This window comes from Brassica oleracea, chromosome C3, assembly GCF_000695525.1.
Source record: "Brassica oleracea var. oleracea cultivar TO1000 chromosome C3, BOL, whole genome shotgun sequence".
Classification (NCBI taxonomy): domain Eukaryota; kingdom Viridiplantae; phylum Streptophyta; class Magnoliopsida; order Brassicales; family Brassicaceae; genus Brassica; species Brassica oleracea.
In genome coordinates this window covers 2,475,709-2,501,365 of record NC_027750.1, presented here as the reverse complement: position 1 = coordinate 2,501,365, position 25,657 = coordinate 2,475,709, and the positions used below count along the sequence as shown (strand labels likewise).

General features: G+C 38.0%; 6 protein-coding genes, 1 non-coding gene and 2 pseudogenes across 7 annotated transcripts; 5 read left to right on the top strand and 4 right to left on the bottom strand.

Moving 5' to 3' along the window:
* Nucleotides 1-1,291: 1,291 nt before the first annotated feature.
* On the bottom strand, nucleotides 1,292-3,519 carry LOC106334887 (coiled-coil domain-containing protein 25-like). The gene is made up of 6 exons (XM_013773270.1): nucleotides 3,269-3,519; nucleotides 2,325-2,452; nucleotides 2,066-2,169; nucleotides 1,892-1,979; nucleotides 1,731-1,792; nucleotides 1,292-1,647 (listed from the first exon to the last, which is right to left on the bottom strand). The coding sequence occupies exons 1-6, from the start codon at nucleotides 3,379-3,381 to the stop codon at nucleotides 1,495-1,497; spliced, it is 648 nt and encodes a 215-aa protein (XP_013628724.1). The 5' UTR covers nucleotides 3,382-3,519; the 3' UTR covers nucleotides 1,292-1,494.
* Nucleotides 3,520-3,630: 111 nt separating this feature from the next.
* On the bottom strand, nucleotides 3,631-7,762 carry LOC106334886 (beta-adaptin-like protein A). Its single transcript, XM_013773269.1, has 10 exons — nucleotides 7,519-7,762; nucleotides 6,787-7,303; nucleotides 6,585-6,709; nucleotides 6,279-6,477; nucleotides 5,800-6,028; nucleotides 5,535-5,701; nucleotides 5,123-5,443; nucleotides 4,857-5,033; nucleotides 4,330-4,773; nucleotides 3,631-4,205 (listed from the first exon to the last, which is right to left on the bottom strand). The coding sequence occupies exons 1-10, from the start codon at nucleotides 7,569-7,571 to the stop codon at nucleotides 3,915-3,917; spliced, it is 2,523 nt and encodes an 840-aa protein (XP_013628723.1). The 5' UTR covers nucleotides 7,572-7,762; the 3' UTR covers nucleotides 3,631-3,914.
* Nucleotides 7,763-8,128: 366 nt separating this feature from the next.
* LOC106329244 (GTP-binding protein At2g22870-like) lies at nucleotides 8,129-10,553 on the top strand. Its single transcript, XM_013767872.1, has 4 exons — nucleotides 8,129-8,697; nucleotides 9,684-9,753; nucleotides 9,981-10,143; nucleotides 10,240-10,553. Exons 1-4 carry the CDS (start codon nucleotides 8,208-8,210, stop codon nucleotides 10,456-10,458), a joined length of 942 nt encoding a protein of 313 aa, XP_013623326.1. The 5' UTR covers nucleotides 8,129-8,207; the 3' UTR covers nucleotides 10,459-10,553.
* A 153-nt stretch (nucleotides 10,554-10,706) lies between these two features.
* Nucleotides 10,707-10,790, top strand: TRNAA-AGC. Its single transcript is given in 2 exon segments — nucleotides 10,707-10,743; nucleotides 10,755-10,790. It is a non-coding gene; the product is annotated as a tRNA-Ala (tRNA).
* A 427-nt stretch (nucleotides 10,791-11,217) lies between these two features.
* On the top strand, nucleotides 11,218-14,859 carry LOC106332900. The gene is made up of 12 exons (XM_013771392.1): nucleotides 11,218-11,497; nucleotides 11,902-12,298; nucleotides 12,377-12,545; nucleotides 12,623-13,251; nucleotides 13,437-13,463; nucleotides 13,540-13,632; nucleotides 13,742-13,820; nucleotides 13,905-13,995; nucleotides 14,088-14,187; nucleotides 14,271-14,387; nucleotides 14,477-14,560; nucleotides 14,645-14,859. The coding sequence occupies exons 2-11, from the start codon at nucleotides 11,927-11,929 to the stop codon at nucleotides 14,531-14,533; spliced, it is 1,734 nt and encodes a 577-aa protein (XP_013626846.1). The 5' UTR covers nucleotides 11,218-11,497; nucleotides 11,902-11,926; the 3' UTR covers nucleotides 14,534-14,560; nucleotides 14,645-14,859.
* Nucleotides 14,860-15,151: 292 nt separating this feature from the next.
* Nucleotides 15,152-16,276, top strand: LOC106333513 (polyadenylate-binding protein-interacting protein 5-like). The gene is made up of 3 exons (XM_013771950.1): nucleotides 15,152-15,232; nucleotides 15,428-15,802; nucleotides 15,883-16,276. The coding sequence occupies exons 2-3, from the start codon at nucleotides 15,455-15,457 to the stop codon at nucleotides 16,036-16,038; spliced, it is 504 nt and encodes a 167-aa protein (XP_013627404.1). The 5' UTR covers nucleotides 15,152-15,232; nucleotides 15,428-15,454; the 3' UTR covers nucleotides 16,039-16,276.
* A 328-nt stretch (nucleotides 16,277-16,604) lies between these two features.
* LOC106332927 (putative inactive serine/threonine-protein kinase At5g11400) lies at nucleotides 16,605-18,441 on the top strand. Its single transcript, XM_013771415.1, has 6 exons — nucleotides 16,605-16,771; nucleotides 16,861-17,087; nucleotides 17,173-17,308; nucleotides 17,390-17,526; nucleotides 17,830-17,947; nucleotides 18,022-18,441. Exons 1-6 carry the CDS (start codon nucleotides 16,693-16,695, stop codon nucleotides 18,321-18,323), a joined length of 999 nt encoding a protein of 332 aa, XP_013626869.1. The 5' UTR covers nucleotides 16,605-16,692; the 3' UTR covers nucleotides 18,324-18,441.
* Nucleotides 18,442-22,424: 3,983 nt separating this feature from the next.
* LOC106334351 lies at nucleotides 22,425-24,344 on the bottom strand (annotated as a pseudogene).
* LOC106334352 lies at nucleotides 23,937-25,648 on the bottom strand (annotated as a pseudogene).
* Nucleotides 25,649-25,657: the final 9 nt, after the last annotated feature.

Sequence of the window (25,657 nt, the reverse complement as noted above, 5' to 3'; positions counted from 1 at the left end):
AATTTAATATCCGTAGGAAGCAAATAACACTAATATAAGGGAGAGAGTTTATTATAAGGAAGAAGAAGAAGATGTAATGGTTCTTTGATTATAAACTCTTGTTCTTGTTTTTTTGGTGTACAAAAGAGTGAGATGAGTGATGGTATTTATAGTGAACAACAATACATAAAATAACAAAGATGGTGCTTAATTTGGTAAATGAGTGGGTGATCATAGTGCTTGATGAGTAGATGATCATAGTGCTTGAGTTGGTAAAGGAGTGGATGATCATAGTGTTTGAGTTTGGTAAAGAAGTGGATGATCATTTCAATGCTTATCTTATAACACCTAGGACATATCATTATCGTTGTTCCTCATTTTCTCCCCCCTTCTTTTTCCTCTCTTGAGTTTTACCCACATATTTTAATTTCCACTATAGATTAGTTGGGCTATTGATCGTTTGTACTAACTTTGGGGCCACACACTGTGATGATTTCAAATCATGGGACTTTAGGTTGCAGATCCATTCAAGTAGATTTCAAATTGTATTAATATGAACTGTTTTTGTGCAGCCTTGCATGTTACAAGAAAAAAATTGGAATTATGGATGTATTAAACCAAATATTTAATGATATATTTTCGTCAACATTTTATGAATTAAGAACATTTATTGAAAGTTTGAAACACAGGAAAATTCATGGTTATTGTGCCTTATAATCATGGTAATTTAAAAATGTTAGTCAAATCCAAAACCGTACACCGACTTCGAGAGCTAATTAGATCAGCATCAGGTTAATATGAAGCGGTGCTAGTGAGGATGGATAGAGAGTTAGAGAATCCATTTACTATTTGACATATTTTGGTTCGGATAGTTCAGATAATTTGGATAAAATGTCAAATAATTAGAATAATTTAGATAAAAAAATTTAGATATTTCGGATTACTTTGGATATTTCAGATAAAACTATTCGGATAGTTTCAGATTCTTTCGGATAGTTCGGATACTTTATAATAATTTAATTATCCTCAACTATTTTTTGATACTTTTAATATAATTTTAAATTAAAAGATATATATTTAGTTATATTATATATATATATAATTAATATTTTTATATATTCGGATACCCGTTCGGTTCTCGGTTTGGTTCCGGTACGGTTATTTCGGATATAAAAATATAAAAACCGTTAGGATATTTAAGAGTATTGGTCCAGTTCTGATTTCGAATATTTCGGTTCGGTTCCAGCTCGGTTCTTCGGTTCCGGTTATTTTGCCCATGTGTTAGTGCTAAAAAAATGAAGCAGTAACTTAATTCTGGGATCAAAATGTAAAAAGTTAAAATATAAAGGGTAGTAAAATGATTTTCAACAAACACAGCAAGGCAGAGTAAACCATGATCGCACAAGATCACTGGCTCACCTGTGCAAATGCTCTCTGTTTTTTCTCACCAACTCAGATTCAATCCTCTGAAACATTTCAATGGGGCGAAAAGAGTCAAAGAACCAAATCAGAGTTTTACATGAAATCGTCTTCGAGTTCTTGAAGAGATTTGTTGCTTGAAGCAATGTCTTTGTTGGATGTCATTTTATCAGTTACCATCAATCCCTTGTAGCTCCTCATCTCTGCTTGCCTCTCCTTCTCCAGCCTCTCTATCTCTTCACGTTTCTTCTGCAAAACCCATAAACAACGAGATCTGAGTCAAGTCCTAACCAGGATTAAGAAGATGGCAAGGACCAAAACAGAAAGCTGACCTTCTCCCTCAGATGTTGCTTCCTCTCAGCTCTCTCTGCAGCATTCACTGCTTCCCTCTCGGCTTCATTATGAAACAACCATTTGATATAGTCACGTCATAATCATATGCAAGAAAACTATAAGAACGAGAAAGATGTATGCCCACAAACCAAAGACTTACCTCTCAGATCAGGGGTTCTCTCAACCTTTGTTTTGTTCAACCTGTTAATTATATCGTTGACTCGTTTCTCCACTCTGATAGTCCGGACCTTAAAGAACACACAACCAAACCAGGCATGAGCAGTTTTCATGTATGCACAACGCAAATTTTCTAGAGAGATGAAGAGAAGCTTACCATCTTTGAATTGTGGAAACCAACTTGACCAACATCCATGGAGGCGGTTTTCTTCAAGTTGGACCACGGAGTGTACACAACATCGACGTTGTTCACCTTGTTGCCTGGCACATAATCCCAGAAGCCAGTCGGTAAGAAAACAGAATATAACCTATATGTGCCCTCCTTCTATAAGAAATGGGGACAAACTGATACTCCAAGACTAAGCGTTATGTAAATTTGAAGTTCACGACAAGCGGAAAAGGGCTTTAGGTTTTACCTTGAATGGAGTTGGCTTTCACAAGCTGAGCACAGTCCTCCAGCACACCTTCATTAATGTCATCAAAACCCTGGCCTTTATGAAGCCTTAGGTAAACGTGAGCTGAGGACATTTTGTCAACGTGAAACCTGCATCAAACCAAAAGTGCTTTTAGCAATAATGCTGAGTAGGTGAAGCTCCTAGTGTTTACTTGGTAAAAACCAGCCTATTCATGATCAGATATTGAAATTCATAAGAATACTATGACCAGAAGACAGACGTGATGTACTCATAAGTTAACTTATACACCTCAGTCATGAAAAAGAACTTACTAAACCAAAAACGAAATGCTAAAACAGCACATGCGATCAAATAGCTAAACCAACAAGCCATGAAACTCTCAATAGTTCGTATTTTAAATACGAAACTGTCAAACTAGAAGCTAACAGACACCTATTCATATCTACAAACATCAAAGTTTTTGAATGTAGCCAACATAGCATGCGTGGGGAACATACAATATCAGGAAAATACAATACCGATGATAACATTTGAGCTAGTACATAATCTTCCATCGTTTCTAATGCATATCTCTAAAGAAACAAACAAACAATTTCAGAAACCAAAAATCCATTCTACCAAAATTCAAGCACAAAAGTTCTGAAAAAGAACGTCACCCGGAAATCAAAAGATAACAAAATTCGATAGAACATAATAAACAACAGCTTCTTAGTCAGATTTAATTTTAACTCAGTGGAATAATCAAAAACAAAACTTGAGTAATAGGGTTGTATTCTTCCCCAATCATTCACATATTTTCACCAATCTAACATACACCAAAACATCTGAGCATAAACAAGGGGAACAAACCCAAAATTCAATCAAACCAACTAAAATAACATCGATTCCATTACAGAAACAAGCGATGATCGGAATAAAAATAAAGAATATTCTTTCTCGCTCACCAGACGTCTTCAGGGAAGCCGTACTTGATGAGCTCCTCGTTCTCGAACTTATCAAGCCCCATGAAGATGGTGTAGTCGCCAGCATCTGGTCGGGCCTTGAAGTAGAACACCATCGCCTTCGATTCGAGAGACGGAGCAAATGGAATCTAGGGTTTCCCCTCTCTCTTCCCTGTCTCCCCTCTCTTCCCTACAAGTTGCAAACAATGAAGAAATCGTAACCACTCTAGAGAATATAAAAAGAAAACACGCAAATAAGACCGATGACTTTTGTTCTTTCCTTCCTTGTCTTAGTAAAATAGATATTTCGAAAGTAACCTTCATTTTTACAAATTTAACGTATTAGGCCTACAACTTTTTATATGTTTATTGAACCCAGAAGTTTTGATAAACATATTGATCTTGCACCATCGCAGAATCCATGAATCCACAACAATGTCAATGTATTGAATCTGTAACGTTAACATGGCCAAATCATTTTCCAAAAGCCGAATGATAAAAGTACCTCTCCATAACAAAATATCTCTACGCTCTACACCACAAAGAACACAACGAAATCAAACGTGAGAGAGACACCAAAGCTCAAACAGTATTAATGTAGAGATCCAATCCAGCGAATTCTATTGAGATACATAAAGAGTTTTTATTTTCAAGGCATGCCGAATTTGGACAAGGCTGTTTCAAATACGGTGGCGAATGCCTGAGAGGTACTCTGCTCGTCCGCTTTCACTTTTATCTGAGCTTTGGCCGATGAAGAGTTTATGATACACTCAGTGAGATAGTCCAAGGGTTCTGCTTCCTTTTGAGCAAAGAAGAAGAACTTGAAGTTTGGAGATTGACCTCCCGATGCGATGCAGTGAATGGAATGACTCTGCATGTGTTTGATAAGTGATTGTGGAACTGTCAAGGCCGCGATTCCTTGGGGGTTCACAGAATACTCCTGCGAATGAAGTTAAGTAAGTTACAATACTAATCGCTCCAAATGCATCTAATCGTGTCAGAAATGTAGATAATGGTTTCATGAATAGCATCACAAGGTGAACACTGTGGGGGAAAAGAAAAACCTGTGATAATGATATGGGCAGTTGGCGCCATTTCTGTTGGAAGGCGCGTGGATCTAGAGCAGCTCTTGCGTTAAGCTTTAAAAGAGGCGGTGATGGTGTTGGAGCAGGAGCTGTTGATAAACCCAAACCAAGGAGATCGTCAAAATCAAAGCTAGATTGTGTGGTAGTTGCGGACGCGGCAGGGCCGGAGATTGCAAGTTCTTGCATTTGCGAGGATATATTAGAGCTTTCATATGGAGCCGTGTATGCGGAACCATTGTTACTGGAAAGTCCTTTGTTGTCATCCTTCTCGTCAGTACTCAGAAGCAGGTCCTTGTCATTTGCCTCAAATTGCTGAGCTGGAACAATGTCACTGGAGACTTCAGGTGTGATGGAAGTACTTCCAAGTTCGTCTGAAAACTCAAAGGGCCCTCGGTGTTCCTTATCCGTGAAAATGTAAGATGGCTGCCAGAATTTTGATGTTACTATAATACTATGTAAGCAACTAAAAAAAAACCTCTGAATAATAGTAAAGTCAGGAAACATACCTTCTGGTAGATCACAGAAAGACTGTTAAACTCGTCAAATATACGGTCTTTGATTTCACTGCTTTGAGTGTCAGCAAAGGCTGAAACCGCCTGTTGTGGAGGACTAACAACACGTTCTGCCACATGCACGTCGTATTGCAGAACCCGATAGTAGAACAAGGCTCGATCGTGAACATCCTACTCCAACAGTTAATGTTGAACAAGTGATCTAATGGGCCAATGGTTTCAAAACAAGAGAAATTTGGAAGGGAGAGATCGGATGATACCTGGTGAAAATCAGCAATCCCTGCAGCTAGAGCTATTCCTAGGGCTTTCTGAGTCTCAGGTGCCCTCTTGAAAAAGCATTTCATAGCTGCGGTTAGGAGATGCAACCGGACCTCAGCCGAATGCTCTTCCTCCCAGTTCTCGATCAGATTCTCCAAAATATAAGGAGCATCACTCATGTCCTGGGCATATTCACCCAACATCCATATAAGAGCCGCCTTGGCTTTCGGTTCCTGAATGTTTTTGCTGCTGATACCGCCAACAACAGAAATGCAGTCATGGCTCCATTGTGGATGCTTCCTTAGAAGGTCCTTCACAAGAACCTAAAGGAGGAACCAGACAAGTAGATTCATAATGAAAATGCAAAAAATATGACGGCTAATCATCTCGTGAATAGTGCGTATGATAGTTTACCAAAGTTTCAGCAGTGACATAGTCCTTTTCCATCTCCAGAAACTGAAGAAGTCTATCAACAATCGCGTTCACATCATACTGCTGCAAAGCAATCTTCCCAACTGCCCGAATTGATTCCCTTGCAATTTCAATATCGACGTTTGCAGCATACTCGCATAGTTCCGTCACTGAGTGGAAAGAAAATCACGAAACAATCACATTAAAGAGCCAAAACGAAACGTTTTCTCATTCCAGATTCTATATTGACATAATATGGCAACAATACCAATTTCGTAAGTGTTGCTTTCATTTGCAATAGCAGTCAACATCTCAAGCTTCAACTTTTTGACATATGAGGGTTCATTGTACTGGCAGTAGAAATGCTTATAATCTGAGGCAAATATGAATGGCGCACGGACAACCAAAAGATGAAGGTGGCTCAAGATTGCATACGACTGCTCCGGACTTCCAGAACTAACGAGAGTCAGAAGTGGAGATTTAATACGCTCATACACCTAAACAAGATCGTTTGGTATCAGTGAGACAGTGATCATGATTGACACTATTAGGTGATGACTTTCTTTTGCTGGAAACTAAAATCTGATTTTCAAGCTTTCAGACAACGTCACCAAAAGTAATTACATGCTCACTTTTTGGACACTACGGAAACTACTGCACAAACTTATCATCATAAAATCCTACACAAAATTTTTTCCACCAGAACAATTTTTCCAAGATTTAAGGATAAGGAGGTGGACTTGGTACCTGTTGATGAACATCAGTCATGGAGAGTGTCAACTGCAGAAACACTTTGACTGTTGCCAAGACAACAGCACCATTGGCGTGCTGAAGTCTGTCTTCCAACAGATTCATAATGTCAAAAATATCATTACTATCTGACGGCACATATTTTACTGCCAACTCAAGTATAAGACATTGCGCCCATTCATTGAATTCCTTGATCCTGCAAAAACAAACACCACCATACTGAAATTTGCTTCTCCCTTTTAGATACGACTACAACAACAAGGTATTGTGATTAAAGGTTACAGGAGGAGCTAAAGTACATACCGATTCAAGAAATAATATATAAGTGGTTTGCTAAGCAAAGATTCCTTCTCCCGACACGCTTCCTCAGAGTGGCTTGCTTCTAAACTCCAAATTTCTTGAAGTGCAGCCAGGCAATTAGCAACTACCTGACAGCAAATTTTATATCAAAAAGCTACCATGAATTAGTCAAAAAGAATATTCAACATACAAAAACAAAATTAACCTGAGCATCTGAATCATGAAGCATCAAACTTTTCAACGTTGCAGGAAACTCAGCATCGATACACGTCGAGGCCGAGATGTGATAAAGCTTCAGCACTCCAGTTACAGCGATTGTTCTCACATAGCTGTTATTATCCTTCAGCCCACTCCCCAAGGGACCAAGCAGATACTCAACAAGGTTCGGCACTCGTAAAGAACACAAACTCCTCAGAGCAAGGCCACGGATCATAGGGTCCTCATCCTTGCAATCCCTTTGGAGGAAATTGATCGTCAGAAGGGAGAGATCAGGATTGCCCTTCGCATAGTTTCCAACGTAGAGATAACACATCTTCTTGAGGACAATGTCTGACGTCGCCGAGCACATGACCATTTCTCCGAATACGGAGGAGACGTCAATGCCGATAGTCATGTAGGAGATCACTTTCTTGAAGAGGTCGCGTTTGGAATCGTCGACTCCTGGAGCTCTGCTTCCGGCTAATTGGCGAAGCTGAGATTTCAGATCTGTCACTTCGCTTTTCCTGGAAAATAACAGATTACAGTTTCAATTTCACGTTATCGCACATACGTATACAAATACACATTAATCGAAGTTTAATCGAGACGACATCCTACAACTAGATCCGCTACAATTGTGATCGAATCATAAAACTGATCGCTGATTCTTATCTAATGAATGCAGGTGAAGCTAAGCGGTGTTGATCGAGACAGACGAAAGGGATAGAGAATGAGTTACCCTGACGGTTGAGACGGTGACGGATAACGCGACGAAGCGGCTGGAGGAGGCATCGCCGATATGGTTGCGGTTGAGATATGATTTGAATTTGTACGCCGAGAGATCCACCGGAGCAGAAACCAACGAGATGTCACCCGATCGGAGAGAATCGAGCTGAGATCAGAAGATGGTGCTGCTAAAATTGTAGAGATATTTTGGTTCACTGGTGGAGTCTCGTGCGTCGAGAGGTGGAAGAAGAAGACGCCAACGATCCGATTTGCTATTTACTCCTCCTACTTATTATGTTTTATTAATTTCCCTTTTATTTTAAATTTAATCCAAAGAAGACAAATGATTAAGATTTTACATGAGATAACCTTATAAAACATTCTTATTAGTCATAATTTTACCAGGAAAACCAGTTTTACCTGTGAATTATATTATTTTTACTGTATAAAGTTAACCTGTTCATCATTATACTAGATGAACTATCTATTAATAGAAGATTGTGGCGAATTTACACAATGGTGAAAACATAGGGGACGAATTTTAAATAAAAAAAGTTCTCGCCCAGCTTCCACCAACAAAACGCTGCGTTTCGCTGCGGATATTTTCTTCAACCTCTCTCCTCGAACATCCATGGCTGCTCTCAGAATCTAGATAGAGAAAACTACACACACGACTATACTGATATAAAAGAAGTGAAGATAATGATTTTAGCTCAGCTTCCAAGACTTCATCTCTCCATCTTCGCCAAATCCCATTTCTCTCTCGCTTCTTCGCATTTCAATCTCATAAACCCTAACCCGCCGGTTAAGCTAGCCAAAACCCTTTTCTCCAGTCTCGCCACGGTTGAACCCGTACCACTGCCGGTCTCGGATTCATCCCATCTAGAAGATGCTCCGATGGAGATTCCGCTCGACAAGCTTTTTATTCCGCCGGAGACGGATATCTCCGGCGACGACCCGTCGAGGCTGGCGGCTAGGATACTGAAGGGCTCGAACATAGTGCTGAGCAAGTACGCTAGAGACGCACAGGTGGTCCAGGCAGACTATGTGAAGAGCAGTGTCCGGACGGAAGATTGTCCGGCCGATGGGCTGCCGGAGTTCGCGCTTGTCGGGAGGTCCAATGTTGGGAAATCCTCGCTGCTCAATTCGTTGGTGAAAAGGAAACGACTTGCCTTGACGTCTAAGAAACCTGGTAAGATAAGTTTTGCTCCGTCGTGAGTATAATTGGATATTATTTTAGGTGTAATTAGATTTGTGGATAGAAAAGCTTTGTTCTTTGGTGGGGATAGTGGCAAAAGTTTCGTTCTTTGGTGTGGATAGTGGCTTTTTGAACTTGCCGATATACTTGCTTGCTCCTCTTAAGTGGGAAGCATGGCTTTTCCAATTTAAATGTCATGTGAATTTGAATTGAATTGAAGGACAGAGTGATCTACTCAGTTCATGGTGTTCGTGAGGAGAATATTAGAGCGTTGGTAAAGCAGTGAGGAGAAATCAGTTTGCTTTTGTTTGAAGTTTTGGTCACTTGATTGAAATGGTGCTTCTATAGTATTTAAATTCTGTTGTGCCCAAGTGGGAAACGATCTCTAGTCTAGATTAATATTCAATAGGACAGAGTCAACACACTACCCTCGCTTGGTTAGGAAGAACATATTTGTTTTATCATTCGCATATGTTGGTTCCTAGTGATTGTGAAGGGGGGCACTGGCACTGTCTATGCTTGGTCTTGCTATAACAATTTCACACCTTAGTAAACAACACTTGTTTAGACCGAACACGTTTTCGTTTGTAGTATCGTTATTTGCTGGTTCCTAGTACTTGTTCAGGTGATTTTAATGGTTACCAAGGCTGCGTCACTCTACGGAATCTTTGATTAATTTGTTATGCTTGATCTTTCTTGCTATTAACAGTTTCATGCCAATGGGATTTGGATGTTTATTGGACGTACTGTCAGTATAGTGTGGAGATGTAACTTGCTCTTACGATCTGTTAGATTGGATAATGCTTGTAAAGTTATTGTACAACCGTAAAGCAATCCTACCATTGGATTGTTTATGCGCATTTATTCCTTTAGAAGAGATTCTTGCAAGAATTATTAATTTTTTTTTTCTCTAGTGTGTTTAAAAATGAAGCATACTTTTGGTTCCATTTTAATTCTTGGTAATTTATTTTTTCATGTAGGAAAGACGCAATGCATTAATCATTTCCGGATCAACGACAATTGGTACTTGGTCGATTTGCCTGGATACGGGTAAGTTTAAGCTTGTATATCTTTTTTTGTTTTCATTTCCTTAATGGACCATGGCCCTTGAACTGGTTCTGGCCATCAGAATCTGAATATGAGAGAACGTTCTGAAAATCTGTGTCGGTCTTATCACGTTTTAGTCATACTCTCAATTGCAGTTACAGTTTCTGTCCTGGGAAATTTCTCAGACTTTCGCTATTAAAAATGAAAGTTGATGCATTTGTTAATTGCAGGTATGCATCAGCACCGCATGAGCTCAAAAAAGATTGGAACAAATTCACCAAAGACTATTTCCTGAACAGATCAACATTAGTCTCAGTATTTTTGCTAGTTGATGCCAGCCTTCCTGCAAAGCAAATCGATCTTGACTACGCTAGCTGGCTTGGTCAAAACCAGGTATAAAAATAAAGAATTGTTTCTAAACATTAAGGAACCCGTTTAAACCCATTAGTTGTCCCTGCGGAATGAATTGGTGTTATCTATAACCCTCAGGTTCCGATGACTATGGTGTTCACGAAATGCGACAAGAGGAAGAAGAAGAAAAACGGAGGGAAGAAACCGGAGGAGAATATAAAGGAGTTCCAAGATTTGATCCAAGGGTTCTTCGAGACAACACCACCATGGATTATGACCAGCAGTGTGACAAACCAAGGCAGGGACGAGATATTGTTGCATATGGCTCAGCTAAGAAACTACTGGCTCAAACACTAAAGAACCCAGCCAACCACAGTTCTTCAGATTATCAATTAATAGGAGTAATAAAGAACAACGAAAAACAGTTAATGTACCATTTCTTGGGCAATGTTTTTGATTAATGCAACGCTAGGATTTTGGCAATGTTTTTGTATTCTGTTGTTGATAGTTGCACAAAAGATTAGTGTAATTGATGTGTTTTTTTCAGCTTTTGTAACTAGTCTATTATGGTGTCAATAGGAAGTATATAGCTATATAAACAGCTTGCGGGGATAGCTCAGTTGGGAGAGCGTCAGACTAGCGGGTTTAGCTCAGTCTGAAGGCCGCGTGTTCGAATCACGCTCCTCGCAATCTTTTTTTTTTTATTTTCCGAAGTAAAACGATGTCGTTTTAAGTTTATGATAGGAATTGCACAGCCCATAACACGAGCCCAGCATCTCGAAAACCCAATTATTTAAAACTTTTCGGCACTAACGAAGACTAAACATTATTTTGTGTCCTTGTAATCAGAAAACCATATTCGTAAACTTCTTAACAAGAGTGTTTATGTTTATTCTGGTCAGATAAGCCGATGAGATAATCATTTCATAAAGACTCATAATTAATTTGATTATCTGACTAATTGAGTTCTATCTATAAGAAAATTATAAGTATTGGTTTTGAATTTATCTAAAGTTTATACAATTCGGAAAAAAAGGAAATATTCCATCAAAAAAAAAAAAAGAAAGAAAGAGAATCCGTTTAAAATAAAGTACACGGAGAAGCCCAGGCAAAAACAAGCGGTTTCATCAATTAAATAACATGAACTGAGTGATCCCTATACACCAGTTCTCTTGAAAACTGCAACAAATCTTCGACAAAATTTTAAAATATCAAGAAAAGAGATTCGACGAGAGGGGAGGAAGTAGCGTAACTGTTGAACGAAGAATCAGGCGTTTTCCCTCTCCCTAATCGAACTCGGGGTTGCTCTGGTTTCGAGCATTGGTTTCTAGGGTTCGATCATCTGTTCGGACTCACCAGTGAAGTTGGAAACTTTGATTTTTCCGGTGTGAAGAAGGTAAAGAAAAGTTGTCATTTTTAGTAGTCTTGTTTACCAGTTAATCCTTGTTTTTCAAGAACACTAAAAAGCTTATTATATCAACCTACATAGCGTTAAAAATGTCACCTTTGGGTAGTTTTGTTGATCTTGATTCTTTAACTATTATACTCTTCGTGGATCAACCAACTTGCTGCTACTGAGTCCTGATTACTTAAGGTTTGGTCATGGCACATATTAGTCCAGTGTATTGGATGGTTTTATTTAATGCACAACGCTAATAACCATTGCTTAGTTTGTTGAGATAGATTAGCTTTTGTACATATTGTCAAAAACTAAGACACACAGTGTCTAATCTTTACCTTGAATCAGAGTCAGACTTAGCAATTTTGATTTAACTGCACTTTTTTTGCTGCTTGTTCCAGGTAGAAAGCTTCTTTTTTGTAGGGGATGGGAGAGGCATCAGGAGATGAAGGCTTAGAATTTAAGTGGGGTAAAAAGAGAAGAGTCGGTGGTAAAAAGAAAGACGTCCAGTTCTACGAATCTTTCACCTATGACGGTGTTGAATACTCTCTTTATGACTCTGTCTTAGTTGGCGATGCCAATGAACCAGACACTCACGAACTCTTTGTTGCCAAGATCATTAAAATTTGGGAACACACTAATAAGCGTGCTAAAAACCCAAGGCAAGTCAAGCTTCTCTGGTTCTTTAGACCTTCTGAGATCTCGCCGCATTTACTTGAAGGAGTGCCAGATGTACTTGCAAAGGAACTGTTTTTGGCGTCTGGTGAAGGTCCTGGCCTCGCTAATGTCAACCCACTGGTAACTCATTCTCCTCCTTATGTAATCGATGGTTGGCCTCTGCACCACTTTTTTACTGATAAACTTTGTTTTCACTAGGAAGCAATCTGTGGAAAATGCTCCGTTGTATGCATTTCGAAGGATAAAAGGAATCCACAACCCACAGATGAAGAAATTGAGTCAGCAGACTTTGTGTTTTGCCGAGTATTTGATGTTGGAAGCTCTAGAGTGTTGGATACAATAGATGATAAAATTGCTGGAGTTGACGGTACATTTCTTTAGCTTTCATTTTCTCCTATGTGATCTATAGCTATATCTTGATTATTTTGTTTACTTCATATGCAGTTATGTTTCTCTTCAACAGAGCTGGTAGTAAGCAAGAAGCAACTAATGTACAGAAAGTTCAAGAAGACATAAATGGAAATCCAGATACTTTGAAACCAAATGGTCTTCCAGCTTGTGGTTCAGTTCGTGAAACTGAAGACAACTCTATTGAATCTTCTGACCTTAGAGAAAGCAGTTATAGTCGTGAAGAAGGGAAAGAAAAAGGTCACAGTAAACTTGCAGAAGAAAGGTCTAACAAGGATTCTAGTGTGCAGGAAAGATACAGTAAAGAGTCAAGCGGATTTGATGATAGGCCTCAAAAGAAACGGAAACTAGATGGTTCTGATGGTAAAGGAGATACAGGTTCTTTTAAGAGACCTAGAGATATTAGTTCTGATGGTAAAAGAGGTTCAGAAGCTTTTAAGAGACCTAAAGACAAAGAGACAGGAGATGAAGTCCCTCCTGAGAAGCCCAGTTTGGTCAAGGAGAAGCGAGATCTTGGTGTGTCAGTTTCTGAAGGAAGAGACGCAAAAACTGCAAAGAAACCTAGCTTTGATGGTAGGCTATTAAAACGCGCTGAGGACGAGACGTTGGCAGATGATTATGAAAGAGGTTATCAAGTAATTGAAGTGAAACAAAAGCCGGATGCTGTAAGTTTTATATTTATATTACATTGGTTTGGAACCTGGCAGTTTTGTTTTACAGTCCTTCACTTTGTATGTTGTAGGGTTCTAGTGATGTTCTGTCATTTTCTCATTATGTTACTTGTTACCACAGTGCTTGCAAGCATGGTGGTTAATCTAATAGATTTTTGTTTCATTTTTATTGATTTCAGGTCAACAGCAAATGGTTTCGACCTCTTGTAAGTATTTTTTCCTATATTTTTCTTGAGGGTTTCTAATTTTTTGATGGTTTCTGACTTTTAAGATTTTGGCCAGCCTTGGGAAGAAAGTATGAGGGAAGCAGAAAAGGAAGAGAGACTTGTTCTCCTTCAAAACTTGGATCCTACTTACACATCTGATGAAGTGCAGGTACTTTATATCTGATTAAACAATATAAACTCATGTAGTTATACCTCATATATAAAACCTCCCTTCTCTCTATTTATATGTTATATAAGATGTGAATTATATATTTCAGGATATAGTCTATTCTGCTTTGAATGAGCAGTCTACAGCGAGGATGATAGAGCGTACATCAGTCACTATTTCTCATACTGGTAAGCTACTAAATTTATGGTTCTCAGTTACTAGAAATAGAATGAGGAGACTTACTGTGGCATCTCACATCGATTGATGTACAGGTGAAGCTTTGGTCATATTCAATTCAAGACAAGCTGCAGAAAGAGCGATTAGAAGACTAGATAAGGGGTGCTTGTTGCTATCAAGTGGGAGGTAAACCGCTTATGACATTTCCATGTCAAATGTTCGTGTGCTATATGGTGTGTATGCATGTGTGCGTTATGATCTTCTTCTCTGTTTAACAGGCCCCTTGTTGCTGTCTTTGCTAAGATAAATCCTCCAGGGAAGCTCTCATCATTCTACGGTCATACCAAACTACAGAAAACTCAAATGCGACGAGAGGCGGTATTGTGTTACACTGACCTATCACACACAAGTCCTTTAACAAGTCTCATGTATTGTTCACTGGTCTTTATATTTGTTTCCAGAGAGATGGAGTGACTACATCGCGTGGCTCTCAGCCAAACACCCTTGAGTATGTAATGGCAATGGAATGGTGCTTGCACCGAGCTAGATCTGACCATGCGTTTCAAATGGCTATTAAGGTACTAGTATCGTAGGAATCCGTATCATAGTGTGTGTGTATTTTTCTAAGTCCGTTAAAAATTAACTGAATCTTTAAAAACCTTCGTAGAGGCAATTGGAGGTGAAAAAATCGCTGCGGGTTAACTTCAAGGCTAAACTTCCTTAGCTTCAGAATGATCTGGTGTTTTCTTGTGTAAGTTATTATTAGCTCTTGAGACTCTTAGATGAACATGTCTATCATCTTCTAAAAGAGCTAAGTTATCTGTTTTCTTTTCAGACAGAAACATGTACATCTCTCCTAAGACGGTGACTGAAGCATTTTGCTATTGTAGTGAGCATGCCAGGCCATCAAAGCCAGTGGACAGAGAAGAGCCATGGCTATGGCGTTTTTGACTTTACTTGTCCTGTCCACTCTTTGTTAATCATTTGCTATTATTACTTAACCAAACTGTAAACCGAATTCATGAATCTAATTTCCGGTTTGGTATACAAGTAATTGTCCCCACGTCCTCGTAATAATTAATTCTTGGTTAGTCGCATAAAACGGATATACAATCCATCATCATTACACTAGTGGCATTTGTCTCTTTCCATTGACACGTTTAGAGTCTCTCTCTCTCTCTTTGGTCGAGCGATCTTCAACGCTAGTTTATTTCTCTGGTAAGCTCATTTTCTCTCCTGATGTTTCGTTTGTCCTTGTCCTTTTTACGTCCCTCGTTGACGAGGTCAAGACCATCCTTTCCCCATATAATCACTCCTTCTTCCCTTCATTTTTTTTCCTTGTGTGGAGACTCTTCTCTTGATTTCTCAATTAGGTTTTCCTCCATCGATTTGTTCATGCAGTAACGCGACCAGATTCTAAAACGTAACATCTCTAGAGCATTTCTTGTTAGTCTTATGTTCAATCTCTCTCCGGTTTTGTCATGTTATAGAAACGTTTGTGTTATCATACCTTAGGGTTTTGTCTTTTCCGTGTCATACAAGTTATTATTGCTACCTTCTTTGTCTTTACCTTTTATGTTGTTTATTTAGTAATGGATATGAATTCAATTTTTGGCAGTAACTTTCTTACCAAGACAGAGGAGAAATGAAGCCAGGAGGAGGAGCATTTGCATTGAATCCGAACGCAGCATCATATGTACCTCTCTCCAACAGAGCGGGCCATGCTGATGTGGAAGGTTTCGTGTTTGCCAACCCCACCACACAAGAGATAAGTTTTGCAGGCGTCCAAGTGTCCATGCCGCCTGAGAAATCATCTGAGATAGCGTACAAGCAGATAAGAGACGATGATTTGGATTTGGAGATGGATATAGACATGGATATTGAGTACCTTCTGGTCACATTCTCTGGTCTCTCACAAGAGTCTATCACCGATGTGTACCTAGCCAATAGCGGTGACCTTGAAGCAACCATTGAGATGCTGACTCAGCTTGAGGTAAGTTCATCAGCCATCTCTCTTCAATCATTCACATAAAACATCATAGTTGACTCATGTAATTATCTCTCTTCCTGTAGATATACAGCGATGAAACTCAAGAAAACCTTCCAGAGACGTTGGATATCTTTGAATCAGGCCCTTCAACCTCAAAGGCTTCAGCACAAAAGAAGGCAGCTGCTGAAGTCGTTGCATCACCTGCACCTGTTATCCCCAATGCAACTGTATCTGCCTGATCTGATGAATCCTTGGTTGTGAAGTTTCTTTATTTTATTTATGTTTGCACACCCATAATAAGTACAGTAACGAGGGTGTTGTATCAATGAAGTAATCTTAGGGGAAATGATGGACAAAAATGTATAGTTTTTGGGAGTGCAAATCTGAGTTGTTTGGCAGATTAGTCTGGTCTTTTGACCCCTTTTATTTGCAACTCCATTTGTAATGAATGATATTGATATGTGTTGTTTTTTGGTATATTGCCATTTTATTTGTTACTGGCAACAGCAACAAAAGTGTTGGGTCTGAGTTATTGTCTTTTAAAAGTTGGTAAAAATATATTTTCTGAAAAATGGAGAATCCTTATTTTCTTGGAAAATAGCAAAGCAAAGTAAAGAATTTGATGTATGAAACTAAATGGGTTTACGCTATGTCCATATTGAATGAACGGAGGAGCACTTGATTTTTGTGGGTTATTGTTGACTTATTTGCTTTTTTGCATTTTATGAGAAATTGATTCTTTCAAAGGGTTGAATTCTGAGGCAGTATCCAACCTTTTCTGAAGCTACATTCACACTTGGAATCAATTTCAACCTCTTAAAAAACCAAAATGAAGATATGTTCAGATCTTGAAACAAAAAAAAAAATCTACAGATTTATCATCTCCATCTACAATGGGAAACTGTCTAAAACCTTCCAAAGAACAGGCTCCTCCAACTTCTCCCAAGCCTCTTAACATCCCTTCAATTCCAGGTACATCTCCTTTTCTAAATGCACTTCACCTTTGCTTACATACAATATCTAAATACATAACTCAAATCTATATTTGTATGTGGAAATAGAGCTGGAAAACGAGAATCTGAGAGTCTTCAGCTCCAAGGAAGTGAAGAAACTAACAAAGAAATTCGGACATAATAGGCTTGTAGTTGACAATAATGGTATCGGTCGATTATTCTACCAGGGATACATCAATGAGACCACATTTTCTCCATCTAAAAACGGAACAGGACTCGCTGTTTCTGTCATGCACTGTGTTCTACATAGTTCCGAGGAACTAGAAGAGTGGAAGGTAACCAAGATATGTCCATATTTATGCAATTTTATTTACACTTATGCGTATGTATCTGGTGGTCACAAAAATTATTGAGTTGCAGGCAGAAATTAGGTGCCTAGGAAAGATTTCTCATCCAAACTTGGTCAAACTATTAGGCTATTGCTGTGAAGTTAAAGAATCACTCTTGGTTCTTGAATGCTTCCACAAAGGAAGTCTTGAAGCTCACATTTTTGGAAGTTAAGATCTCTTTTAATTAATGGGTCCTTTGAAAAATGAGTGTAGTTTCTTAGTATACAGTTTCATGACTCTCACAACAGAAGAAGAAGAAACCTTGCCTTGGGAAATACGGCTTAAGATAGCCATTGAAACAGCTCAATGTCTTGCATTTCTCCACTCGGTTAATAACAGAGCGTTATCTCGAGAATTCGGAATGCATGACATTTTCCTTGACGAGGTAATGACTCTATGTTACAATCAAACAATGTCTTACATCAGGAGTTGGAAAAGATCTTAAATAATATATAAAATAGATATATCATTCCATTTATTACTAATTGGTTTTAGGTTATAGTCAAACCATCTAACTCAATACTTTAGTAGTAGAAGTAGAGTAGAAACAAACTTTTGTGTAATGACTATTCCACTCTTCTAGATATATCATTTCACCTCTTATGCTTTTATTGTTTATGACCAAACTTTAAACTTTTATTGTTTATGACCTTCACTAAAATTAACAACTAAGTTTGGAATTCATCAGCACTACAATGCGAAACTGTTTTATCTTGGATCGAACGAGCTACGCTTGTTTGAAGATAGTATCTCGACCGCATTCATTGGAAGAACTGATTACACACCTCCTGAATATGTAATCTCAGGTATACTTTTTCTTTTGCTTAACTTTTAATCTTTTGATGGTTCGATGTTAAAGACACTTATGTTTATGTTTAAGGTCATTTGGGCATGAAGAGCGATGTCTATACATTTGGTGTGATCTTGATTGAGCTTTTAACTGGTTTAAAAGCTTTCCGTAGAGGAGCGAGAGACATAAAAAGTGCCATCTCGGCTAAACCTTTCTTGTCCGATAAGAATAAAATCATGAGTATAATCGATCCAAGACTTGGAAACGACTATCCTGTCAATGCGGTGATACAAATGGGAAAACTCATCAAAAGATGCATCAAGTTGGACACGAAGAAGAGACCAACGATGCAACAAGTTTTGGATGGTTTGAATGATATCCGCAGATATTAAGGACTAATGTGTAGAGTTGACACTGAAAATGTTTATTTGTAATAATCATTTTCAACTTCAACAATACATAATTCTCGCTTAACAAGTTAGACATCTGCAAGATGTAATGGAAGATTAGCCCACACATAAGAACTGAAATATATAATCTGACATTGTATATTATGACAAAGAGAGAAAAACAAAACTTGAGCCTACGAGACTTTGAAAAGGTTAAAGACTCCTAGATTTTTGCTGGGATATAAAATAAGCCATGTAAGACATTAATATGATCAAGATTGCAACGAGAGGTCGCTTGAACCCAAGAGCTCCAACATCTAATCTCCTTACACTTCCAATATCTTATCTTGACTCTGTTTCTTCCTCCTACAAAACGGTGACAAACATCGCTTTTTCACAGAAACAAAAGAGGAGGAAAGAAAAGACTAGATGAAATTTGATACCAAGCTATATATGAGTCTTTCACACCTTATTTTTTATATTTCATCAATTAATTTTCATTTTATTAAGACTCAATTCCGTAAAAGTCCTTGCTTTCTTTAAAATGTCATGAACTGTTCTTGTTAGTTGAGTGCCTTTTTTAAGGAAATCAAGAAGATCTCTTTCTTCTCTTCGGGATTGAACATCAATTGCAACCATTCGATAAACAGTTCATTGGGATAAATGTAGAACATTCTTAATATTAGATTCTTAATATTAAAAATTTCGACTAAAGCTAAATGGAAGAATTCACTTAGATGCCTGAAAATACAGTTTTTAGTAGGGAAGAATTTACTTACCTTTTGGTTAGTTAGTGAAGATCTCTGGTCGAACTTTGGTGAAACTTCACTTCCATTTTAAATCTCTATGTAATAGAATAGTTGCCTCTAGAGACTGGGAAAAGCAAGCTACTTAAAAAACTCATCTGGCAGACAGTATTTGACTGACACATAAACTAATGAAAATGTTTTCTAATTGTCAATGATATCAGCACAAGAAATTACACCGGGACAGAATCTTTCCACTTCGGATTCTGCTTGATCCGAATGAGACAGATCTCGATCCAATCCAAAACTTGAAATTTGAGTAGATATGAACCGAATTCCAACAGGTGTCCCAATATCCATCGCTAAATGAATTTTTGGAAGAGTTTTGTTTGTTTCAAAATAAATTATGTTCTCTCAAATGTATGAAAATATTTAATTTTATTTAGACTCTGTAAATCTTTGTACTTTGACATATTTTCTATGAAATATGTTCCCACTAAGTGCTGTTTATTTATCCGGATAGTGAATAACACAATGTTTTATCTTAAGAAATGGGATTGATGATTTTATTTCCCTCTTCATTTCTCATTTGCTTTATGTTCCAACCTATGAGGCCACTATGCATTTGTTTTCATTCTCGAGGGTTCTTCACATGTTGGGGTTTCGTTTTATGAAGATATTTGTTTTAGTGTTATAGGTTAATGTTGTTTATTGTAACCTCTAATGTTGATTTTTCAACTGGCAGGATGAGCACTCCAAAGAAACGGCCAATTATGCTTTGGTTTTATGTTTGTTCATCTTCATTGTGTTTATGGTCTGAAATTATCTGTGTTTTTATCTTGCAATGAATTTTATACATATGTACAAAACTTGATATTTTTATGAATGATTGTTTTCTTGTTCAATAGCTTTTTCATGTGCCTAGATCTCTTTGGAAAAATGCTGCATTGAGAAAAGATTCCATTTTTTTACCATGCTGAATGCTTGATTTCTGCTGATTTTTCAAGAAACAATGACAAGCATCATCAAATCGCTGAAATTGTTATGGAAAGACACATTATAGTTGACAGAAAAGAATTCCCGTTGAGAAGTAAACACAAAGTTCACAACTTGGAAGAGGAAATTGAAACCATCAGCAATTTGGGAGGAAGTCTCATTAAGCGAAAACTTCTTTAGGCTTTGAAACACAAAACAAAAGCCACAATATCATTTGATTCGAACTTTCATATCTTCAAACAAATCACTCAAGAAGTAAGCAATACCTCAGTTGCAAATAATACTGAAGAAGAGACAAATGCAGCCATCCACCTGATATCCATGCACAAAAAAGTTGAAATAAACATATGACTTCCAATTATTTGTCAAAATACTAGTCATTGTCATATAAAATGAGAGTAATATTTATTTTTACATTGACTGTCCAAACACCATCGATTGGCCACATTGTATTCAACATCAGATTGACAAACAAACAGTGTGTCTCGAATGTTGATATTCTCTCTGTCGTCTTTTGCAGCCTGCAATGCATGAAAATTAACGAATCAAAAGATCAACACTAGTCTTATATATTTCAATAGGTTGATAAACGAAAATTAAAATGTCAAACTTACATTACCAACAATGGCCAGAGTTGAATCCACCTTAAGAGCACACTCAATGTGTTTTACTCCAAGTATTTATGAAATCATTTTACTTGCTTAATTCATATCAAAAGAAACATAATATTCAAAATAAAAAATAAAAAATAAAAGATGGAACCTTAATTTCTTGGCCATTATCAATCTCTCTAGCAAAATTCAGCTCTCTAAGGAATGCACAACTTTTCTTTTATAAGTGACCAAGTCAAAGCCCTTTTCCTTTTGAATTCCCTCAACATACACTCTGCCAGTGGCATCAGCCTGTTGTGAGGATGTTTACGAAGAGAATTTTAACTTTATAAAAATGAGATTATCTCACTATTGTAAAGATTTTTTTTATTTAAAATACCATTGGAAACAAGCTTACCAGATACCAAGGAACCTCGTCATGGATTGATTTAAATCCCATTGTTGAGCTAAACCGATCACCATTTCTAGCTTTATCCGCGTATACGATTTCAGTCTGAATGACCCATATTGTTATCATTTGGTCAAGACACAAAACATATAAGCACTTAGAATCGAAATCAGTTGAAAAAAAGAAAAATTTAGACGTTTAACTCTCCCTTGCTTATTCAACTTAGGCACTGAAATAGCATTTTCCATATAAGAGAATAGCTATATTTACGACAGCCACTTATCTAAGCCAAGCATCCATAAACGTTTGGCAATCTGTTCATGAATATATCAAAAAGTAATAAGCAACTCAACACAAGTGTTAGTTTTGACAGTTAAAAGTATAGTGACAAGAGGAATCTAGGAAAAACGTACTATTTTCCCACGAGAAGTATTGTATCTTCCCATATGTCTTCCATACTATGACCTCATCTCAGATGTCTTCCAAATAAAAGTTTGGAACTTATTTTCTTATGAAACTATAGCATAACTCTTATATCTCTCCGAAATAAAAGTTCGAAAGCCGTAATCCCACAAAATTAAATTATTCAGTTTGAACCTATAAACTAAAACCGTTTTGGTTAAGTAAACCAGTTTTAGACCAATAACAACCCGATTAAGATTGATTAAGATCCAATTACAACAATCAGACCAGAAATTATAATTAACCCTTTCACTTATACCCAATTTCAACAGAAAATCGAAATTGAAAACCCTAGTTGAAAGATTTCAGCAGAGATATGGCATCAGTTGAGTCAAAGTCTTTGTTTGATTTTGATTCAAACCCTAAAAAAAAAAACTATTTGCATCAAAACCTATATAACCTTGATTGCTAATATGATTATGAGAATCATAACAACAATGCTAAGTTAGATTTGATCACTTACAGCTTAAGATTCATCAAAACCAGAGAAGATAACGTGTGGAAGTTAGAAGACTGATTCTTCATTTCCACCACTAGGTCTATTAACTGGCGCATAGATTGTTCAGGATCATGTAACTTTCCTTCCAAACCCCGAGATAGCTTCTCCACTCCAGCGTGACAAGAGATCAAAACTCCAAGGCCTTCTTAGACAAATCATTATTATCATTACTGGAAGGGTCTTCTTCATCTTCTTCTTTCTCAGAAAGAAAGGACTCATCTCACATTCGCTTTCCTTGGAGATGAGTTGCATAGTAAGAAGATTCACAAACTTCTGACCGAAGTCGAACCTAGGTCTATTGTTTGGAAGGCAATTATTCAAACCTTTGGACAACAGACGCTTGCATCCTAGTCATTTAAATTATCTTATTTAATTTGGATACAAGTCCGTAACGGTCAAAACAAAAGCATTCGTTGTAATGTATCTTGTAAAGATAACACTATTGAGAAACAAGGAGTTAAAATCAAGAAGAGAAGCAAAATAAACAACATGGAGAATGTTAGAGTAACAAAGAAACAATCTAGATCATGATTTTCAAATCACTGCCTCACAAGTTCCAATGCTGATATAGAGCATAGAGCCTGTATGAAAGTCATCAGCAGAAGAAAAACAGCAGCAGCAACGGAAGCAGCTGACCAAGGATTGTGGAAATAATCACGTCTCAGAGTTGCTTTCCACTTGTTCCAAGGCCTGTTGCAAAACCCTTGTAGATTCTCATAGACCGTCTGATAATAAAACCCGCTGTAACTTATCTGAGTTGCCTCCTTCAATATGGTAGTGAACAGCCTCGAGATATCTTCTGCATTTCCACGCCTGATCACGACGATCCCATTGCCAATGAACAATTCAGCATCCATGGGGGATCTGAGGAAGCAGCTGAGGAACCTCATATAGTGGAAGAAGTAAGCATCTAAGCGATGACATTGCTCAAACAAGATGATGTTTCTGTACAGGGCTTCTGTGATGTCACTGATCTTGATTTTGGGAATAGTAAGAACTCCATTGGTGAAGCTTATGTCTAGTGAGCAGGTGTTGATGTCTGCAGGCTTGAGCTTCACGCCGGCGTTATGAATCTTTTTTGCACTCAGCGTAGAGTCGATCCTCCCCTGCTTGTTCTAGGAAAGCTCAAAACCAATGGCAGATGAATAGATCTAAGAAGGTCAACAAGATGGCAAATCTCCGAATCAGAAATGCTTCTTGAAAATGAAGGGATACTCATCCAGAACTTCTTGAAGTGGTTGTGAATGATTCGACTAAGAGGAGGTAGTCCCCGTCTGTAGTCAACATGTAGCAATCCAAACATCCCCTCCACAACAAAATATGGAAGCTGGTTTTCAAGTAACATAATGTCATGGTTCACATCGCCAATCATGTTTTGCTTCCCATATATCCTATCCTCCATACCGCTGTTCACATCAAACTGAGACCTCATAAGAAGTTCAACTAGGAAACTTGCTTCCACGGTTAACATTTTCACAAAATCATCGCAACCAAGTCTTATATCTTCGGCGTAACAGTTACGAGCGTTTTCTTCCCATGTCCTTGCTACTATAACAAGGTCCTGTAAACTTAAAGCTGTTCCAAGAATAAAACTCTGTAGATACCTCAGTTTATGATCCTCCATGGCTCCATAATAGCCTGATTTTGAGTCATGAATCATATGGCTTCAACTAAAACGGAGCCTTGAATTTGGTAAAGATGAGAGACAGCTTGTCTCTTGCACTACTGGAGAAAGATTAAAAAATACGGACAGGAATTAAAATGTCAACGCCAAATCGTGTCTGCCTCTCACAAATACTCTTTTAACATGTGATACCACACGTTGACCAAAAAGGAATACCGCTGGTGGGTGACTTACCAGTCATCTGAATATCTTTTGGCGACTCTTATAGGCTTCTCAGATCTGTAATGAGAAGTTATAGAGGTGCATATATATCAAGGAATCAAGGATTCATTGCGCAAGAATAACAGTTTAGAAGTTGTGACATGAACAAGTGGAGAAAAGCAAGACCATGGGATTATTAACGGATAATAAAACTGCAATTATGATTTTCTACTGGAACCTCATGTGGTGTGATACAAAACTCGTTAAAAACTGTATACATGTAGTTTTTGATACTGAAAGATACTGAATACTTAGCAGACCCCCAGAAAACAACAAAACACAAGGAAAGTGAAAGCATATAGCAAAACGACAATTTCATTTTCCTTTCTAGCAATGGCAAAAAAGACTCACTTGAGCTTAGAATTTGAAGAGCTCATGAGAGGTTTCGCAATGGGACGAGCAGGAGCGGCTCTAGTAGCTTTCTTTAAGTTATAATTTATCATAGAGAAAACGCAGATCATAGCAATCACCATGGTTGGGTACACATAAACAGTCCCCTGTGGGTCAGTATTCATTGGCTTCTTTAAGATCCCTTCTTTGACAAGACCCCAAACTAGCAGCAACGATCCAAACATCCCCATACTACCGGGCTTTAGCAAACGCACAAAGGCCCCAGCTACAGAAAAGTAGCTCCCTGCAATTACTTAGTAACTAACCGGTTAATACATAAAGCAAAGCAAGCGATTGAGAATAAACCAAACCTCTGGCGCTGAAGATCAGGAGCTGCAGATGCTTCTTTGACATCGGTGAGGTTGTAAGGATCCAACACATTATCCCACTTGGGAAACGTCATGTTGGTGGCAAGACCATTGACGATAGCACCAAAGGGTATAGGAGAGCCTTAATCATCGGAACAGGGAAGATCTCACTAGAAATCAACTGAGATGATGTCACGTGGATGGGAGACAAACACATTCCAGATCTACATGGAACCCTGTTTCCAGATTGTGATTCAAGTCAGATTTAACCAGAGAGAGAGAGAGAGAGAGAACCAAGTGAATGAATGCTACTGATCAAGTTCAAACCCACAAACAATTATCAAACTTTCTCTTTGATTCAATTCGATTAGGTAATGAAAACTAGCTTAGAGATCCCATAAGCTACTACATGAAATTTGGAAACATGATTCAGGATAATCAAATACGCCGACCGATGCATGAGAAAGACTCGTGCTTTGTACAAATGTCTTATTCGTAGACGCATCGCGCGTTAGATGACGAAATTGAGGGTTCGAGTTACGAAGGTGAGAGTTTGTTTTTAAGTGTCAATTTACCTGAAGAAATGTATCTGTAGGATGATCAAGAGGAAGTAAACCCGTGAAGCTAATGACGAGAAGTTCTTAATCCATCCCTTTGATTGCGCCGGGTTCGCCATTATCAAGCTCAAGAGTGATCGTAGAGACGGAGTGAACCTGTTGGAACCAGACAATAACGACGAAAAGTTTATTAAACTACATGCTTTGTTATATTGTAAACACAACACAGCACGCGTTTTGTTTTAATTTTAAGAGAGAAACCACGTCGTTTAATGATAAGAGTGGAGCCGACAGACTTTGTTTTATTATTAGCACAAAATAGCATGAGTTTTCTCTACCTCTGAGAGAGAAACGATGTCATCTAGAGAATGCATGCGCTTCATATTAAAGTCCGGTTTACGTCTGCTACGTGACCCGCCTCCGAAGGCTTCTAATGGTAAGTGCTACACTCGCCAGATGAAAAAATCGCCAGTAGCAGTACCGAAAAACTCATCA

Excerpts from the sequence above, each read along its gene's own strand:
- LOC106334887 (XM_013773270.1), bottom strand. The coding sequence starts at position 3,381 with ATGGTGTTCTACTTCAAGGCCCGACCAGATGCTGGCGACTACACCATC. Across the intron at positions 2,170-2,324 it reads GAAAGCCAACTCCATTCAAG|GCAACAAGGTGAACAACGTC; the intron begins GTAAAACCTAAA and ends ATTATGTGCCAG. Across the intron at positions 1,980-2,065 it reads GTTTCCACAATTCAAAGATG|GTCCGGACTATCAGAGTGGA; the intron begins GTAAGCTTCTCT and ends GTGTTCTTTAAG.
- LOC106334886 (XM_013773269.1), bottom strand. The coding sequence starts at position 7,571 with ATGCCTCCTCCAGCCGCTTCGTCGCGTTATCCGTCACCGTCTCAACCG. Across the intron at positions 6,710-6,786 it reads TTCATGATTCAGATGCTCAG|GTAGTTGCTAATTGCCTGGC; the intron begins GTTAATTTTGTT and ends ATTTGCTGTCAG. Across the intron at positions 5,702-5,799 it reads AAGCAACACTTACGAAATTG|TGACGGAACTATGCGAGTAT; the intron begins GTATTGTTGCCA and ends CTTTCCACTCAG.
- LOC106329244 (XM_013767872.1), top strand. The coding sequence starts at position 8,208 with ATGATTTTAGCTCAGCTTCCAAGACTTCATCTCTCCATCTTCGCCAAA. Across the intron at positions 8,698-9,683 it reads CTTGACGTCTAAGAAACCTG|GAAAGACGCAATGCATTAAT; the intron begins GTAAGATAAGTT and ends TTTTTCATGTAG. Across the intron at positions 9,754-9,980 it reads GTCGATTTGCCTGGATACGG|GTATGCATCAGCACCGCATG; the intron begins GTAAGTTTAAGC and ends TGTTAATTGCAG.
- LOC106332900 (XM_013771392.1), top strand. The coding sequence starts at position 11,927 with ATGGGAGAGGCATCAGGAGATGAAGGCTTAGAATTTAAGTGGGGTAAA. Across the intron at positions 12,546-12,622 it reads TAAAATTGCTGGAGTTGACG|TTATGTTTCTCTTCAACAGA; the intron begins GTACATTTCTTT and ends CTTCATATGCAG. Across the intron at positions 13,252-13,436 it reads TGAAACAAAAGCCGGATGCT|GTCAACAGCAAATGGTTTCG; the intron begins GTAAGTTTTATA and ends TATTGATTTCAG.
- LOC106333513 (XM_013771950.1), top strand. The coding sequence starts at position 15,455 with ATGAAGCCAGGAGGAGGAGCATTTGCATTGAATCCGAACGCAGCATCA. Across the intron at positions 15,803-15,882 it reads AGATGCTGACTCAGCTTGAG|ATATACAGCGATGAAACTCA; the intron begins GTAAGTTCATCA and ends CTCTTCCTGTAG.
- LOC106332927 (XM_013771415.1), top strand. The coding sequence starts at position 16,693 with ATGGGAAACTGTCTAAAACCTTCCAAAGAACAGGCTCCTCCAACTTCT. Across the intron at positions 16,772-16,860 it reads TAACATCCCTTCAATTCCAG|AGCTGGAAAACGAGAATCTG; the intron begins GTACATCTCCTT and ends ATGTGGAAATAG. Across the intron at positions 17,088-17,172 it reads AGGAACTAGAAGAGTGGAAG|GCAGAAATTAGGTGCCTAGG; the intron begins GTAACCAAGATA and ends ATTGAGTTGCAG.